The 18700-nt window shown below is 50.1% G+C and overlaps 1 protein-coding gene across 1 annotated transcript in view; it reads right to left on the bottom strand.

Annotated features, from left to right (window-relative positions):
* Positions 1 to 18700, bottom strand: part of BPIFB4 (BPI fold containing family B member 4) — a 30731-nt gene extending 12031 nt beyond the window's left edge. The window contains exons 1-11 of the mRNA XM_033185355.1: positions 18586 to 18700; positions 17200 to 17262; positions 16404 to 16923; positions 14946 to 15050; positions 13778 to 13921; positions 10954 to 11017; positions 10425 to 10485; positions 9204 to 9295; positions 7356 to 7556; positions 4721 to 4774; positions 2124 to 2294 (exon numbers count right to left, since the gene is read on the bottom strand). Of these exons, the coding sequence (XP_033041246.1) occupies positions 2124 to 2294; positions 4721 to 4774; positions 7356 to 7556; positions 9204 to 9295; positions 10425 to 10485; positions 10954 to 11017; positions 13778 to 13921; positions 14946 to 15050; positions 16404 to 16923; positions 17200 to 17262; positions 18586 to 18691 (1581 nt within the window). The 5' untranslated portion in view covers positions 18692 to 18700. The remainder of the gene's footprint in view (positions 1 to 2123; positions 2295 to 4720; positions 4775 to 7355; positions 7557 to 9203; positions 9296 to 10424; positions 10486 to 10953; positions 11018 to 13777; positions 13922 to 14945; positions 15051 to 16403; positions 16924 to 17199; positions 17263 to 18585) is intronic.

Below are 18700 nucleotides of genomic sequence, written 5' to 3'. Positions count from 1 at the left end.
TTGTAGGAAAATCCCTTTTTCCTTCCCTGTCTCCCACCCAAAATAAATTGAATTTAAAAGTTGACTTCATGAGAAAACAGTAAGCTTCCAACAGATTCAGGTGATGTTATTAGATAACAAAGACCACAATGATTGGCCTGATGAAGAACTGGGGGCTCTGGGTGCACATGGCAGGGGTGTAAGCTGGTGTGGGAAATGGTGTTTTGAACTGAGGACTGAAGGGCATGTAGGACTTGGCCAGATGGAAAGAGGGTGGGGGAGTAATCCAGGCAGTGGAGAAGGCATGGGCAAAGGCACGGAGGCAGGGAAGAGGTTGGCATTAGAGAGGCAGACAAGAGGCCAGAGAGCAAGGAGGTAAAAGGGTTCGTGAGGCTGCAGTGAAATGGGGCCAAACCAGGCAGAGCTGTGGGCTGGGGAGAAGTCAGGGCCGCATCCCTGGGACAGCAGGAGTCACTGCAGGGTGCCGGGCTGGCTCACACAAACCTCTGGGCTGCTGATGGAAAATCTCCACACAGTAGAGGCTGATGGATGGAGGATGGGTTGGGACAGTCATTCCCACTCATGGGCTAGAATCGACCCTTTAAACCTCCTGTCTTATAAGGCCCAGACAAGAACCCCCACACTCTGTGGCTTGGCATGCTCCAGCCTGGAGCACCTGGTTCCCAACTAGAGGTGGCTCATTTGGTCTCCAGCTCTGGGAGTAGGAGGGACTAGCAGAAAGACAGCAGGTGGGACCAAAGTCCCAAGTGTCTGAGTCTGAAGCCTGAAGCGTTAACTATGGAGGGGGAAATGGCATTTAACACAGCTTAACACATATACCTCTGAGCAGTGTTTACTGAGCATCTACTATGTGCTAGGCCTTAAGCTAGACTGCAGCCTAGGGTCTCACCACAGAGTGAGACTCTGCCTCAAAGAGAAAAAAACAAAATAAGGAAGTAAGGGAGTGACCATGCAGATACCTGATACCTGGGGGAAGAGCATCCTAGGCAGAGGAAACAGCATGTGCAAAAGTCCTGAGGTCAGACAGTGCCTGACATGCTGGAGGAACACTGAGGAGCTCAGAGGTGATGAGGGGATGGTCATGAGGACTTTGTGGGCCATTGTCAGGAGATGGGCTTTTATTTCAGAATTGAAGGAATGCAGAGGAGAAACATGGTTCACTTTTTTTTTTTGAGATGGAGTCTTGCTCTGTCGTCCAGGCTGGAGCACAGTGGCGCAGTCTCGGCTCACTGCAGCCTCCGCCTCCCGTGTTCAAGTGATTTTCCTACCTCAACCTCCTGAGTAGCCAGGATTACAGGCGTGTGCCACCATGGTCCGGCTAATTTTTGTATTTTTAGTAGAGACAGAGTTTCACCATGTTGACCAGGCTGGTCTCAAACTCCTGGCCTCAAGTGATCCACCCACCTCAGCCTCTGAAAGAGCTGGGTTTACAAGTGTGAGCCACTATGCCCAGCCATGGTTCACATTTTAAGGGGATCCCTTTCTATGAAATAATTGTGAAAATTGTTGTATTTGTATCTGTCCCCTGCTAGGTACCAGGGAAAAGAGAGAAGGAACCATATGTCTCGTTTACCCTTTCCCCAGAGTCAAGTAGAAAGCATAACACATAGTAGGTGCTCAATAAATATTGCCGAATGAATGACCAAGACTGGCTTGGCCACACACTGGGGTATATATAACCTGTGAGAATAATATAAGCTAACACTTTGGCAGACTTTCAGGTATGTCAGGCACTGCTCTGAGCATCTTACTCTGATGGCCTTACTGCCATCCCTCTGTGGCAGAGGAGAAAATCAGTCTTAATTTCATTCAATCATCATGTGGTATTTTTTCTCCATGTTACAAATGAGAAAACTGGGGCTCAGAGGGAAATGCCAAGGAAATTGTGCAAGGCTGGCAAGAGAGTTAAGATTCCAGTCCAGAGACAGAGAGTGACTTGCCCAAAGTCACGTAGCTGGAAGTGGTAAAGGCTAGATTTGGGTTAGCGCCTCTGGCCCCAAAGTTGGGCCCATAGTCATAAAGGTGGAAATAGAGGGGATTTGAAGGAGTCTTTGGGCTCCAGGAGACCATGTGGTCCTGTCTTGAGGCCCAGTTTGGGGCCACCAGTACCTCCAGACACTCACCACGTCAATGAGGCAGATGGTAGTCTCCACGTCGCTGGGCAGGGAGACCATGACCTCGGCAGTGGCCAACACCTTCACCAGCGCCTTGTCCTTCTGCAGCGTCACAGATGGTGGGTTCGGCACCTGGATCCTGATGATAAGTGGGCAGGACTCGGGGTACTGCTGGAACACCTGTGGGCAGGCACCAGGCCAGGTGGGCGGGGCCCTTAGCATAGGAGGTACCCAGGGGGTTATCAGCCAACCTCTAAACACAGAGCACCAGGGTCTCATGTTGCTTGGGTTCAGCGAACAAACCACAGGCCAAGCCACTGACTCACTGTGAGAACTGGACAAGGAACTGCCCTCTCTGAGCCTTGCACATGGGGTCACTATGAGAAATAACTGTGATCATGCCAGCAAAATTCAGGCTCAATGCCTCACACCTGGAAACGCTCCAAACTTGGTACTGAGTGAAATGGGGTCTCCCAGGGGTGCCGGCCAGGTGCTGAATGGACATTCTTAATTTCATTCAGTTATTGCAACAACCCATGGGGTAATTTTTTTCCTCCACATTACAGATGAGAAAATGGGGCCTCAGAGGGAAATGCCAAGGAAATTGTCCAAGGCCAGGAGGAAAGTGAAGATTCCAGTGCACGTCTGTGGGCTCGGAACCCAGGCCCTCCCACTGCCTCTGAACACTGTTCCTGAAATGAGAAGTCCACGCCTGGGATATCCCACAGGGAGGTCCCAGGCAAGGGACTGGCTGCCCCTGGGCCTAGATTGCTGGAGGGACTTGAGCTTGTTTGCTGCAGTTTGATTCCCTGAAAACTAATTTACTAAAGGGACAATTCACAAAATGGCAGTTTGCCACATTTGCCAAATAGTTGACTTATCAAAAATACATACTTCAAGGAATACACTTCTTAAATATGTTAACTGACCATAGAGAAATGGGCAAAACCACAATATTGCTTTCAAAACAAAGAAGTCCCCTCCCCTGGTGACTGTGCAGCCCAGGTCTCCAGGACACATTGCTCTGTCCAGCCTGAATTCCCCCTGCTGCAGGCCCAGCGCCACTGAGGACTGAGTCTCTCTTCTACCCCAGCTCTGCTACCGCCTCATCATGTGACCCCTCTGAGCCTCTGTTTCCCCATCTGTAAATGGTGTGCTCCTCCTCTCTGGTCCTGTGGATAGAGGGAACAATTAGAACCAAATGAAGAAGTATATTCTGACTGGGCGCTGTGGCTCATGCCTGTACTCCCAGCACTTTGGGAGGCTGAGGTGGGCAGATCACTTGAGGTCAGGAGTTCGAGACCAGCCTGGCCAACATGGCAAAACCCCGTCTCTACTCAAAATGCAAAATTAGCCAGGCATGGTGGTGAGCACCTGTAATCCCAGCTACTCAGGAGGCTGAGGCAGGGGAATTGCTTGAACCCGGGAGGTGGAGTTTGCAGAGAGCCAAGATTGTGCCACTGCATTCCAGCCTGGGCAACACAGCAAGACTCTGTCTCAAAAAAAGAAAGAAAAAGTATACTCTAAAAAACAATTTCATAAGCTGTAAAGTGCAGTGCACATAGGAAGTGACCCATTAAGTAAAAGGTCCAGTGGATTGAGGGGTCCACCTGCTAGCTGGAGCTGCCACAGTTACCACCTTAGAGAATGATGCGTCTGGTGTTCAATTTGCAGCCACATGAGGGCAATAGTGAGCACGTGCTGAGTTTGGTCTTCCCCTAGAGCCTTTGAATTCCACCCGGGACTAAACAGGGCAGGCAGAAAAGAGGTGAAAAACGTCTAAAAAGGCTATAGATTGCAGCTATCCTTCGCACCTGCATGACACTTCTTAGGTACAGAGCACTTTGCTTCCAGGTGCAAGGTAATAGGCCCAGAACCAGACATGGGACCAGAACTGGGGTGGGAAAGGCCTTTGTTCCAACTCTATATGGTCACTAATTAGACAAAAGCACACTTGCTCTTTTTTTAGAAGAAATAATTTGTAATTATTAACAACAGTAATAATAGTTCACGTTGATCAAATGCCTGCTCCTTGCCTTGGTGCAGACTCCAGGTCCACAGCCACCCTCTGAAGTGAACATGGTTACCTTTTTTTTCCAGATGAGAAAACTGAGGTTCAGAGAGAGGAATTGTGTGCCTAAGGTCATATGACTGGGATGTGCTGACTCATGTCTGCCTGTTCCAAAGGGCTGGCTCTTCCCTCTAAGTTACTGTGCACCTGAGTGTGCCTGGCCCGTGTTGACACCTTTATATGCATTATCTCATTTGCCTTCCTGTGATAACCTATGGAATAGGTATCAGCAGCCTTTTTTGGCAGATGAGGAAGCTAAGGCTCAGAGATGTTAATACTCTTCCCCAAAGTCACACAGCAAGGGAAGTGGCCAGGCTAGGATTAGGCCTATGCAGGCTGCACCACCCATAGAATTCAGGGTCTTTCCACCTCAACCCTCTGGGTCCCCCTCCCCACCCATGGTAGTCTAGCCTGCAAGCCCTTATCACTGTCACTGCACTCCCAAGCACTGAGCATCTTCCCTTCCAATCCAGTTTCTCAAACAACAAGATAGAGAATGAGGCTGAAGGCAATGGGAACTGCCCACCTTACATACCTTGGGGATCAGGGCTCCCAGTGTGGCTGTGGTAAGTGGAGGAAGCTCTTCAAACTACAGGACAAGAAGAAGGGCCATGTGAGTCCTGGAGGCTATCGGTACAGACAGAAATTGCTAATACAGTGATTAAACTCCTACTTGCTTTACGACACCGAGCAGGGCATCTTCTCTCCCTTAAAGACCCTTGGGGAGGTCCTGCCTATCCAGCCATCATCGCCATACATAGATCATGGTAGCTGGTTTGTGATTAAGTGGCCTGGGCTGACTTAAGCTAACCAAAGAGTGTCTCAAAGAACAGCAGGCAAAACCTGAATATTTCTCCTCTAAAAATGTTATTCTTGGCCGAGAACAGTGGCTCATGCCTGTAATCCCAGCACTTTGGGAGGCCAAGGCGGGTGGATCACTTGAGGTCAGGAGTTCGAGACCAGCCTGGCCAACATGGTGAAAACCCCACCTCTACTAAAAATACAAAAGTTAGCTGGGTATGATGGCACATGCCTGGAATCCCAGCTACTCAGGAGGCTGAGGCAAGAGAATTGCTTGAACCCAGGAGATGGAGATTGCAGTGAGCTGACATTGCGACACTGCACTACAGCCTGGGTGACAGAGCAAGCCTCTGTCTCAAAAAAAATATTATTCCTTATTAAAACAAGGAGAGCAGCATCAAGTCCATTTGCATAACGCAGGGTCCACTGAATTCATGACCTCTGCCACATCCTTGAACCACCTGTACTATTATTTACTTAGCATCTTCTTTAAATTGGCTTACTTCTTAAGACCTCAAATACTCAAAATGGGGAGCCAGTACACTTGACACAAAGAGAGGGCCACTGTAAAACCAAATACAATAAAAGCAAAACAATACCATTACCTTCTGCATGGATATCATTGTCTGTGGAGAGCTTTGGGCATGAGCTCTGTTCTCTCTTAGTTAAAAAGGGGACAATGACAAGTGCAAGAGAGGGCTAACTATATACGGACACCAAGTGGAGACTTTTCTTTTAATGGAAGCAAATGTTGGCATCATTTGTATGATGGTTTTGTGGAGAATGTCTTCTTCTTAGGAGATACACAGTGAAGTTTATGGAATGAAATGTCATGATGTCTCCGAAAACTCAAATTGCTCAGCAACAGATAGGATAGATGGGTAGACAGACAGACAGGCAGACAGAGAGAAAGACAGACAGATAGATTGATAATGGATGAGTGGGTGGGTGGATATATAAATGGATGGATGGATTGGTGGATGGATGGATGGATAGACGAATGGATGGAGGAATGAATAAATGGGTGGATAGATGGGCGGATGGTTGGGTGGATGGATAGATAAATGGATAGATGGATAGGTGGATAGATTAGTGGATATGGATGAGTGGGTTGATGGGTAAATGGGTGGGTGGGTGAGTGGACATGTAGATGGATGGATAGATGGATGGGTTGATGGATGGATGGGTGAGTTGAGAGTAGATGGATGGATGGGTTGATGGTGGATGGGTGGGTGGATGAGTGGATAGGTGGATGGATGGATAGATGGATGGGTTGATGGATAGATGGGTGGATTGATGAGTAGATGGATGGATGAGTTGATGAGTAAATGGGTGGGTGTGTGAGTGGATAGGTGGATGGATGGATAGATGGATGGGTTGATGGATGGATGGGTGGATTGATGAGTAGATGGATGGATGAGTTGATGAGTAAATGGGTGGGTGTGTGAGTGGATAGGTGGATGGATGATAGATGGGTGGGTTGATGGATGGATGGGTGGGTTGATGAGTGGATGGATGAATGGATTGATGGTGGATGGGTGGGTGAGTGAGTGGATAGGTGGATGGATGGATAAACAGATTGATGGATAGATGGATGAATTGGTGCATGAATGGGTGGGTGGTTTGATTGGTGGATGGGTGGATGGGTGGGTGGGTGGATGGATGGATAGATAGATAGAGGGATTAGTGGATACGTAGATGGATATATGAATGAATGGAAGGGTGGGTGGAAGGATAAATAGATAGAAGTATGGGTGGATGAATGGGTGGGTGGATAGGTGGGTTGATGGATGGAGAAGTGGGTGGGTAGGAGGGTGAGTGGACACATAGGTAGATATGAAGCAACTGTGGCAAAATTTTAACTAGTGGATCTAACTGAAGGATATATGTCCATCAGTTGTAGCATTTTGCAACTTTTCTGAAAGCTTGAAAGTTTTTGAAAGAAAAAGGTTGGAAAGAAAATGACTCTGGAGCATGCCTAAGGGTGATATTTTGTTATGTATCATTTTGTTACTTATGTATTAGTGTTTAGCAAATGAAAACATTCTAAACATTTATATTGAGGTACATATATGTGAATATATGTTACGCTTTTAAAAAACAATTGAAATAAAATTAAATAAAATTGAATAGGGAGCAACTTTCTCATCGTGAGATTTGGTCTGTGGACCACCTGAAATCCTCCCAAGCACCACACTTTGGCTAGCACTGACATAACTGATGCACACCCATGAGCTGGAGGTGAGTCAAGGGGTGGACCATCTACAGTTCTCACTTCACAGCAAATTCTCCAAGTGTGGGGACTGAGAAGGGTCACTGGCAGCTGTGTGCTCCCCACCCACCCGCCCCCCGGTGGGGCTGTGACTCACCATGCCATTGGTGATGTCCAGGTCTAGAGCGTGTTGCTTCTGCAGCAGAGTCAGCACTGAGCCCAGGAAGTCGGCAGACATGGCCAGCTGGGACTTGGTGTTGTCACCCATGGGAGGTAGCTCCGGCATCGGTTTGGGAGACACAGCTGGCCGCCCCAGTGGGTAGTCGATGAGCCCTCCTCCAGCTTCCCCAACCAGCGTCTGGGGGAGAAGAGAAGAAAGGGGTCATGCGGAGGGAGAAGATGGAAAGATGGGAACTGAAGGCTGGAGTGAGGCCCTGAATCTGCCTCCAGGCAGCCATTTTTGGTTAAACCCACTGAGTCTGAGTGGCTCTTTGATGTATGGTCCCGACTCTCCTCCCGTTTGTGATGCAATGGAACATTTTGCAGTTCCTGTTTCATGGTCACTTACAATTACAGCCACGGTATGACAGATCCTCTCCAAACTCAGCCCTGCAGTGATGAACTAGCATGTGTATGCATCTGCACAATGTATATCTACCCTCCAAAGACCAGACTCCTCTCCACAGCCTATAAGGTGCTGGGTGATCTGCTCCATGAGACCTCTCCAGCCTCCAAGCCACTCTACCTCTCACCTTCCCTCTGTACAGCCACCAGGGCCTTGTCAGTCTCCCCGCAGCACCACCACCCCAACCATGGGGCTTTCCCACAGGATATTTCCTTCCCCACATTCTTCTCTTGTTAAGTTCCACTCATCTGGCAGCTCTCAGTTGAAATGTCACCTCCTCCAGGAAGCCCTCCTTGACCTCCCTGGGTGGACCACATATCCCCTGCTTTAAGCTCTGATAGCCTCGGATCCTTGATCACTGTGCTCATGATTTAGAACTGTATATTTGTTTGAGTGATTTTTTTAATGGTCTGTCCTCTCCAAAACATTCTAATCTCCATCAGGGCAGATACTTTGTCTTGTTCATCACTGTACCTCCAGCACTCAGCCCAGTGGCTGGCATACAGTGGGTGACCAATGAATCTCTCTTGAACAGATGTGTGATTATGAATATATTAGGTGTGCATGCACAGGGGCTGGAAATATATGTGCATGCACAGGTGCGCCTGTATACACGGGGGCATGGATGTGCACCTGCATCTCTGTATCTGCTGGAGCAAGTATGGAGGCGTCTGTGTTCGTGAAGCCTAGGGAAAGTACATATGTGTGTGTGCCCCATACAAAACTAGGGGCCGGATGCGGGCCAGTGCTGGAGAAGCCAGCTTATACCAGCTCACAAGGTCAGATTTCACACATCTCTTCCCAATTCTGCATTCACTGACATCACGTTGGTAACTTGAAGCTGTCCATGGTGGAAGTTTTGATACCATGGAAACTGGCCAATGCTAAAAATCAGGACTTTAAAAAAAAAATCATGGAGAGCTGATGGTTAAATGCTTACTAGGATACCTCTGGCCACATTTATTCCTCCAGCACACCCAGTCCCATAGCAGCAGCTCTTTTAGCACCTAGTAGTTTGATTACCTGGGTTCAGATCCCAGGTCCACATTTATTAGCTGTGTGACCTTGGGCAAGGGATTTAACCTCTCTGTGCCTCAGTTTCCTCAATAAGAAGTGCTTCCCTCATATGGTTGCTGTGAGGATAGGCTGAGTTAATCGTCACAAAGCATGCAGAACGTGCCTGGCACACAGTAAGCATTTGGAATGCTGGCTATGATTATGTTTTCTAACACAGCTCTGAGAAGGCCTTCTTTTAATCAGAAAGGGTCCTGTCAAGTGTTGCTTCCCAGGCATTGAGCAGAAGCCCTGGGAGGGCCTCGCCGATACTCCTGCCTTTGGGAGGAGGGCCACCACACTTTGCCCTGAACCCCAGACACTCACGTTGAGGTCCAGCTCCAGGAATTCCCCGGTCACAAGCGGGAGGCTGGAGAAGGTGTATTGGACGCTTCCCAATATCCCCAGAGGAATCAGAGCTGCGGGCAAAGGAGAGGGTCACGGGGAGGTCCCCTTACCATCCAGATGCCTTCCCTCTTTGTACACTGGGGCTGGGGGTGGACAAGTTAGGCCCAGGCTCCAGCTCCAGACACCATGAAAAGAGCAAAAATTCTGGGTTTAAATCCCAGTTCTGCCTCTTCCTTGCTGTGTGAACCCAAGCAAGTCATTGCACTTCTTTGAACCTCAGTTGCCTCCTCTATAAAATGGGTTTACTGTAACCTCTGGGACTATGTTGGCAGGGGGAGGGGGATGCAATGATATCCTGGATGTTGATAAGCTTTGTAAACTCTGAAGTGCTGTGCACCAGGGAAGGAATTTAGGGGTTCCACAATGCGGTGCTTAGTTGAATCTGTCATTTCCTTGACTGTGTAATGAACAGTTCCAGCTTCTGGGCTTTTCCTTCCTCATCTCTGGCCACAAAGGGAAGGAGATTTTCCTGTCTTGGAAAGCCATTCTCAAACTGCCTAGAGTCCCACAGAAATGGGAGCACTATCAGAGAGGGCTGCCCTGTGTGGCTGTGGAGGCTGTGCACTGCACAACTCGAGGCACTGCCATTCCACTGTAATCCATGTGAAAGGAGGTCCCTGGAATGGTGCACTGCACAAATGGCACAGCCATACAGGGCGGGCTTGCTTTCAGGAATGTGACTCAGAAATCCAGGGTCTGAGATGGTGGTGGAGCCTGGTTCTAAGGCCCTGGTCAGTCTCCACAGTGTGTCTCCTACTAGTCACTCTCCAACCCCTCTGTGAATTGAGAGATTTGAGAGATGAGAAAACTGGGAAGAGTCTCTCCAAGTTCACACAGCGGCCGGGGCAGAGCTGGGGCTCAAACCCAGCTTCCTGACTCCCAGGACAGAGCATTACCTCCCAGACCCCGGTGGAAGCTCCTCTTTCTGGTACTCAGGGGGGTGTTTGGGAGCAAGAGTGAAAGCCAGGTGGCACCTCCCTTGTGGCATTAGCCACATGTCACTTCCAGGGCCTAACTAAGGGCAGGTCTGTGGCTCCCACCACGTTGAGCCCTCCTCCCAGAAAGGACCCGGTCCTTAGTGCCTTCCCCAGGGCTGTACTTGTAGATGTTGGCCAGTGAAGCAAAGCAGGAAGGACTTACAATCCACGAGGCCCAGCTGGTCGTTGACAAGACCCAGTACCACGTCCACGATGGGGCAGAGCTGCAGGGGAGAAACAGCACAAAGCCTTGGTGACATTGCAGGGAGTCAGAGCAAGGGAGCTGGGGATGCAAGAGTAACGATAGCTAAAATTTACCGACTGCTTGCTCTGTGCCAGGCACTGTCCTCGCCACAGCCCTGTGGGGAAGGCTGTCTCTAATTCCCACTTACAGATGGGAAAATTGAGGTTCAGAAAGGTGATGCAACGTGTCACCCAGTTAGGAAGTGCCCAATCCAGGATTCAAACCTGGAACTATGCAATTCTCAAGCTCCCTCTCCTTAGCCCTTCACTAATCTGTCCCTTCGTATTCCTCAGGGTCTTTCCCAGACCCTCCAAAAATATGCCCCAGGCCCTGGCTCTCTCTGTCCCTCTGGGTTACCTGCAGGCCCCCAGGAATGGAGGCTGGACTATGGCCCCTTGGTCTGGGGAAAGCCTGTGCCCCTTGCTCCCATCCTGGGACAGCTTCTTACCAAGTCAGGGAGAACGCCGGCCAGGACTCGGTTCACTAAATTGTCCACGAGGTTGGGGAGAAGCCTAAGGAGACAGGAGCGGGAGGAGGTCAAGGCTCGCAGCCATGCAGGCCTCACCAAGGCTGTCCACCCTGCGGGTCACTAGTCCAGGCTCTGAACAGTGAGAACCTCAGAGTGCTGGCAAATTGTTCTGAAAGCTGGGAGGACAGAGTACATTCACCTTGGACTGACTAGACAGGCCACCCAGGCAAATTGTTGGACTTTTCATGAATTCATGCATTTATTCATTCAATAAACGAAGTTTCTGGACCTTTACAGTGGGTCAGGCCCAGGCTGTAATGTTGCTGATTTTCAACTGCAAAAGTCAGTCCCACCTGCTGATCTGACCTTCAAATGGGCCATTTGCTGCAACCTTATAGTGTCCTCGCCAAGCGAAAATGAATGTGTTTATTTATGTAAGCATCTAACTCAGTATCTAGTACATAGTAGGTGCTCAATAAATGTTTATGAAAGGAAGGGAAGGAGAAATACTGGCCAACAAAATGCGCTCATGTGGTCCACAAGAGAGGATGGATAGTTGGTGCTAAAAAAATTGGGAGAGGTGATCCATTTTACAGACAAGGAGGCCGAGGTCCACAGAAGTAACCCACACGGCTCTCTTTTTTTTTGAGACAGAGTCTCAGTTTGTTGCCCAGGCTGGAGTGTAGTGGTAGAATCTCTGCTCACTGGAGCCTTGAACTCCTGGGCTCGAGAAATCCTCCTGCCTCAGCCTCCTGAGTATCTGGGACTACAGGTGCACACAACTGCGCCCAGCTCTTAACTAACCCTCCCAAGCTGTTAGTTAAGGAGGAAAATCGATGATAGACAAGACATATAGATGGACAGACAGATTTTTGGTCTAAGAATTTGTTTCCAGGGGCCTGCAGTGATAAGGAGATGAAGGAAGCATGACCATCCTACACCAAAGTGTCCCTGACAGCTGAACCTCTTGAGAACTGCTTTCCGCCTCTCGCCTCCGAACACTGCCTGGGTCCCCCCTTCTGAGATTGTGGCTGATTGTTCAATGCTGCGCCAATTCAGCAAAGCAAAGAATTTCTTGAGATGAAGCCCGAATTAGAATGTTTCTCCCAAAGCTAATTATGCCTTTCTCCCTTTTAAGTGGATTCACCTTGAGGGGCTTATCCTGGTTCCACCTCTCCTTAGATGATAGGGGCCTTAAGAATATATATGTGTGTGTATGCATGCGTGCTTTTGTGTGTGTGTGTGTGTGTGTGTGTCGAGGGGATAGTTGGACTTTGCTTTATGTACATTCAGGGCACAAACTCTTTTCCTCTTCTGGGAAATTATCCAACAGGTTCATCAACCCTCCTGTGAAATGACATATGTAAAAGGTTAATCATTGTGACCTTACTTGTCAGGGCACAAGATTAGGCAAATTATATCCAACAATAGAGGACTGGCCAAATAAGTGATGGCTCATCCAGGCAATGGAATATTACGCAGCTGTAAAAAGTTAAACAAGGAAGCTCTCAATGTTTGGATGCAGAAAATTCTCCCAATAGGGCAAATGAAAAAAAGCCAAGTGTAAAACAGTATTTATAGTATGTGCCCCTTTGCATAAAAGGAGGGGGGAGATGAGACTCTAGGTTCATATTTGTTTCATGTGTACAAAGAAATTGGAAGGAGAGTTGAGAGATGAATAACTGGTGAGCTTGGTGGGAGGCAGGCAGAAGGAGGTGGGATAGGAGGAAGCCCTGTGCTCTGTACCTTTTTGTCACTTTATGTTTGTGAACCATGTATTACCAAGTATATACTTCCTAGTGAAAATGTGAATTTAAAAATCTGTGAGGTTTCCATGGGTTTCCCTCACCCTCCTCTCCTTGCCTGGGCCCTGGGAACTGATTTTCTTTGCCTTCATTCTCTCTGAAGCAGAAGTAAAGCCTCCGAGAAGCCCACAAGAATCAGAAGGTTTGGGGTTCAAGTTGCACAATGAGTTTGAAGGGCTGGGGGTACTGGGTCAGAAGATGGATAATAATGGAGAGGAAGAAGCGGGGTCGGAGGCCTCCAAGAGAGAAGCCAAAGAAGAGGGCAGGGAGTGGAGAGAAAGAGACTCCGCTCTGAGGGTGTCCTCATCCGGGACCACCACCGGGGGACAGCATGCTGGCCAGTACACGGACACTTGACACCACTTTGCCAGAGGGTGGAGACTTGGATATTTCGTAAGGAGCGTGTCATAGGAAAACTCTCATCCTCTCACCAGGGTTGAATTCGGCAGAACCAAGAGGGAAATGCTCCTGCAATCTGGGGCACCGGTGCACACACAACCCCTGTTGGACGTATGCACATCAGCTCTCAAGAGGTCCCAGCTGATGCACTGTTTTCCATTCATTATCTCAATTCCCGAAGGAAAAAGAATTACCCCATTTCACAGATGAAGAAACTGGAGCTCAGAGAGGGCAACAGAGCTACCCGAAATCACAAAGCAAGGAACCGTGGAACTGAGATGAGTCTCGGGCATGCTCCTGACCATTCAGATCGAAGCCTTTTCAAAGCTGGAAAGAATGTGTGTCACAATGACATCTTTTCCGGGCTGGTCGAAGGCCCCATCCTGGGTTTGGACGTGCAGCCCATGAATTCCCATCAGGCATGTACCAGGTCAGGGACAGAGGTGACAGTGCAGCTGGCTCAGCGTGAGTACTCACCACCCCACAGCATCATCGTCCTGCCCACCCCAGTGCCTGTGGGTAAGTGAATGGCATGTTGTGTGCCAAAGACAGACCACTCCAGCAACCCCCAAGGCACTCCACTGCTGACTGGCACTCACCCTCGCAGCAGCTTGACTTTGATGCTCCCTAGGAGGGTGTCACATCGCTCAATGACCAGCCGAGGATAGCCCATGCGTTCCATGGTCAACCGGACCTTGGCTGTGATGTTCACCTCCACTGCGATGTCCAGGAAGCCAATGAGACTGGAGAAGGCCAAGGGGCCAGGGAGACCTTGAGTCACCCCCCAGCCGCCAGGAGCCCTCCCTTACCCAGGCCTGTCCTTGCTGTTCCTGCCGTCTGTTACGAAACTTGTTCATCTGTAAGGAACCCAAACCAGAAGTCTTCCCTGGTCCCTCAAGTCACATGTGAACAAGTCTATCTGCCCCTCAGCCCATGAGCTTCAAAGCCTGGGCACGGGGCTCAGCACACACTCTGGTTTCCAAGGTGACCCCCAATCGCCTAGCTTGGTGAACACGACCTCATCCCACAGGGATAAGTCCACACAGAAGCCCACCCTCTGAGGTCCTCTAGTCAGCACCTAGTGCATGGAAGGCCATATTCCAGGAGGCATTTTGCTCGCCTTTCCCCACTTACAGCCACGGTCACCTGGAAAAGGGGGTGACCTCATTATCGTATTGCCAGTGAAGACACTGAGGTGACACTGGGGAACTGGCCCAAGGTCACACAGCTTATGAGAGAGTCAGGATTTGAACCCAAGCTATCATCTGACTCCAGCCTCCCAGATTTACTTATTTATTTAGTTATTTTGAGATGGAGTTTCTCTCTTCTTGCCCAGGCTGGAGTGTAATGGCGAGGTCTCGGCTCACTGCAACCTCCGCCTCCTGGGTTCAAGCAATTCTCCTGCCTCAGCCGCCCAAGTAGCTGCAACTACAGGGCACCTGCCACCATGCGCATCCCATTTTTGTATTTTTAGTACAGACGGGGTTTCACCATGTTGGCCAGGCTGGTCTCGAATTCCTGACCTTAGGTGATCCACCTGCCTCAGCTTCCCACAGTGCTGGGATGACAGGCATGAGCCACCACACCTGGCCCAGCCTCCCAGATCTTAACCACTGCGCTAGGCTGTTTTCACAGCTGACAGATGGCCTCTGGTCCGAGTCTGTGGGCATGCGCCGGCAAAAGTTTAGGTCTTCCTAGCCTCTGTGTTACGGATACAGAGGCTGGGCCATAGGGTGGTGGGACCCCTCGAGGGCTAAGGGCACACACCTCTTCCCGTTGATGGCCACACAGGTGTACAAACTCAGGGAGACACCCACGCCGGGCAGGAGCCGCACAGACACTTTAGGGAGGGTCAGCTCCACGACTCGCAGCCTGCTCGGGACACAGAGCTGTGAGAAGAACGCCACCGCAACTGCCACCCGCTCACCCGAGCACCCTCCCCTGCACCCCTTTTCTCTGCTCCCCATCTGCTCCTCCTGATTCTAAAGACACTAGACACCCGCAGTTCAAGGACAGAATGTGGAGAACAGAAAAATTAAGGCAAAAATGCCACGACCCGTAATCCCAATGCCCAGAGGCCCGCTGTGTGCATTCCATATATTTCCTTTGAATCTTTTCTTCATGTCAAGATGCCATTCCCTCCCTCTGCTCATCCCTGCCCCTCTTGCCTGGTTCCCTCCTATACATGTAAGTTCCTCTTGCTTAATTCCCTCCTATACATTTTTCAGATTTCAACTTAAGGTCCTCTTCCTCCAGGAAGCCTCCCTTGACCTCCCTAGGTAGGTGAGCTGCCCTGTTATAGAGATTCTTATTTCTCCATGAACTTCTTGCCACTGTCGAAACTGTATGTTTATTTTTAGGCTTCTTATCAATGCCCACGTACCCCATCAGCCTGCAAGCTCCATGGAGACAGGGAATGTGTCTTTTCTTGGCTTACCATTGGGTCATGTCCCCAGTGCCAACACAGTACCCTGCACATAGTAGGAGCTCTAAATAGTTGTTAAATTAAATGTTGACTATGAGGAGCAGGCTGAGCATAACAGAACTTATGATATATATGTGTAGTTTTAAAATCCTCTGGGTCGGCCGGGCGCGGTGGCTCAAGCCTGTAATCCCAGCACTTTGGGAGGCCGAGACGGGCGGATCACGAGGTCAGGAGATCGAGGACCATCCTGGCTAACACGGTGAAACCCCGTCTCTACTAAAAATACAAAAAAAAAAAAAACTAGCCGGGCGAGATGGCGGGCGCCTGTAGTCCCAGCTACTGGGGAGGCTGAGGCAGGAGATGGCGTAAAACCGGGAGGCGGAGCTGCAGTGAGCTGAGATCCGGCCACTGCACTCCAGCCTGGGCGACAGAGTGAGACTCCGCCTCAAAAAAAAAAAAAAAAAAAAAAAAAAAAATAAAATCCTCTGGGTCTTTTCCACTACACTGTATTACTATGACCATTCTACAGATGAGGAAACTGAGACTCAGAGAGATGATATCAATGGCCCAAAGTGACACACAAACATGAAAAGTTGAACTGGGTCTCAAACTTAGGACTGTTTCATGCCAAGACCCAAACCATGTAACTTGGGGCTCTTAAGATGTCCAATCCTGAGGCCAAGCCCTGAAGTGTGTGGGGCTCTGAAGACCTTCCCTCCCACAACTCCAGGTTCAGGGAGTGATCATCCCCGTTTGGAGGTGCATGGGGGCTTTCTGGAGAGAAGCTGTCCCCTCCTTACCCTGTGATGCCTTGCACAGTGCTGAGGATGCCACCCTCGCCGAGCACGCCCAGGACACCCCCTCCTCCAAGAAGTCCTCCGTCACCAAGGAGACCGCCTCCACCGAGCAGGCCACCTTGGCCTACCAGGATGCCATCGGCTGCCAGCATGCCTCCAGTGCCCAGCAAACCACCTGGGCCCAGCGCCCCAGTGGCGACTCCAGGTGGGATTTCTCCAGGCCGCAGCTCTCGCCGGTGAAGCCTGCCCACAGGTGCCGCCCCCTCAGCTGACCTGTATCGCCTGAGGCCCCTGTGGCTGCCATATGCATTCTCGGCACTGCGATAGCCGCTGTTTCGGAGGTCCCTGATGCTTTCATCGGTCTCAGGGATCTCACCGTATCGGTATTGGACCCCCAGCTGAGCAGTGTTGTCTTTGGTCCCAATGTGATCATACTCGTAATAATCACCAAGCTGTTTGCCGTTGGTATATACTGGGGGGGGTCCTCGGACAGGGAAGTCATTGTAGGGAGTACCACCAACACCTCGGGGTAATTCAGTGCGTCTGTAGTCATTGTAATGGTGTTGGCCACCACCCAGAAGACCACCACCACTGCCACCCAACAGCCCCCCAACACTGCCACCCAGCAACCCCCCACCACTACCACCCAGCAGCCCTCCACCACTGCTGCCACTGCCACCCCTTCCACCCCCACCACCAAGCAGTCCCCCCAGGACACCACCTCCCCCACCACCTCCACTTCCGCTTCCACCAAGCAGACCGCCCAGGAGAGGCCCATCACCATCACCACGGGCTTTACCCAAGGGCACCTCTCTCAGGGCTGAGTGGAGAGTATTGCTTCGCTGCAGGGTGCCCGAAATGGCTGCAGAGAGACAAGGGCATCAGTCCAGGGTTCCTCCCTTCTTTCCACTTCCAGCCCCCAGGCAGCACCTCGCAGTGTTGCTCAGTTCTGTGGGCCTCACTTTTCCCACCAGCGAAGTGCAGAGGCTGAACAGGAAGACTTCTCCAGGCTGATCTAGCCCTGGCATCCTGGCCAACTCATTTTCTGCTGGGTTTTGTCTGGTCTCACTTTAACTAGATTTGGACATCAGCCAGCCAGCCCTTCATGGATTTTCTTCATCGCCCTTCCTTCTAGGTGCTCTGCTCTTTACAACTTTAAAAAATCAACTTCAGGCCAGACGCAGCGGCTCATACCTGTAATCCCAGCACTTTGAGAGATCGAGGCGGGTGGATCATGAGGTCAGGAGTTCAAGACCAGCCTGGCCAAGATGGTGAAACCCCATCTCTACTAAAAACACAAAAATTAGCCAGGTGTGGTGGAGGGCACCTGTAATCCCAGCTATTCAGGAGGCTGAGACAGGAGAGTCACTTGAAGCAGGGAGGCAGAGGTTGCAGTGAGCCGAGATCGTACCACTGCGCTCCAGCCTGGGCAACAAGAGTGAAACTCCGTCTCAAAAAACAAAACAACAACAACAACAACAAAAAACTTTCTTATGTATTATCGCAACTGATTCCTGGGAAATAGCCAAGGCCGGAAGTATCCCCATCTGGTGGACTGAAAGATTGAGGCCTGTGAGGTGCTCAGAGATCACTTAGATAGGAAATAATCTCATTTTTTAAAGCTCGTGATAGCCTGGGATGAGTGTTGAGGGAGAAAATATGAAAGTATGTCCTCACATGCCAGATGACAAAAGCGAGCTCCTAAGAATTGGAAGCAGGAATAATCATAGCTCCCACTTTTGAGGGACTTCTAAGTCTCAGGAGCTGTGCTAAGTTTTCAAAAGGTCATTTCATTTTATTCTCGTATCAGCTCTCTGAGATAGAGACCATAATTACACCTATTTTACAGATAAAGAAACTGAGGCTCATGGAACTCAAGTTACGAACTTAAAGTCACACAGTCAGGATTTGAACCCCACAAAGGCTGATCCAGGGCCCTTAATCACTGTTCTCTATTGCCTCTAAAGAATAAGCATAAAGTCACCAGTATGGTGCTTGGCACATAGTAGGTGCTCAGGAAATGGTAGCCAAAAGAAAAAGGGGAAGCTAAGGCCCAGAGAGTAGAATTCACCCAGCCACCCGACGTGGACTCTGCCAGGAGGAGGAGGTCCCCGGGTATTTCAGAGTTGGCAGAGCTGCCCTGCTTGCCCCGTGCCAACCCTCACCCCTTCGGGGCTGGACTCACCACTGCTCAGCACATCTTTGGTCACCCTGAGGACCGTGTTTGTCTCTTGGCGGGTGCCACACACAGCCGCCACAGACAGTGCAGCCACACACCACGCCGTCCACATGCTGGCACT

Source organism: Trachypithecus francoisi, unplaced genomic scaffold (assembly GCF_009764315.1).
Source record: "Trachypithecus francoisi isolate TF-2019V2 unplaced genomic scaffold, Tfra_2.0 Lachesis_group21, whole genome shotgun sequence".
In the NCBI taxonomy this organism is placed as follows: Eukaryota; Metazoa; Chordata; class Mammalia; order Primates; family Cercopithecidae; genus Trachypithecus; species Trachypithecus francoisi.
This window is presented reverse-complemented; position numbering and strand designations above follow the sequence as displayed.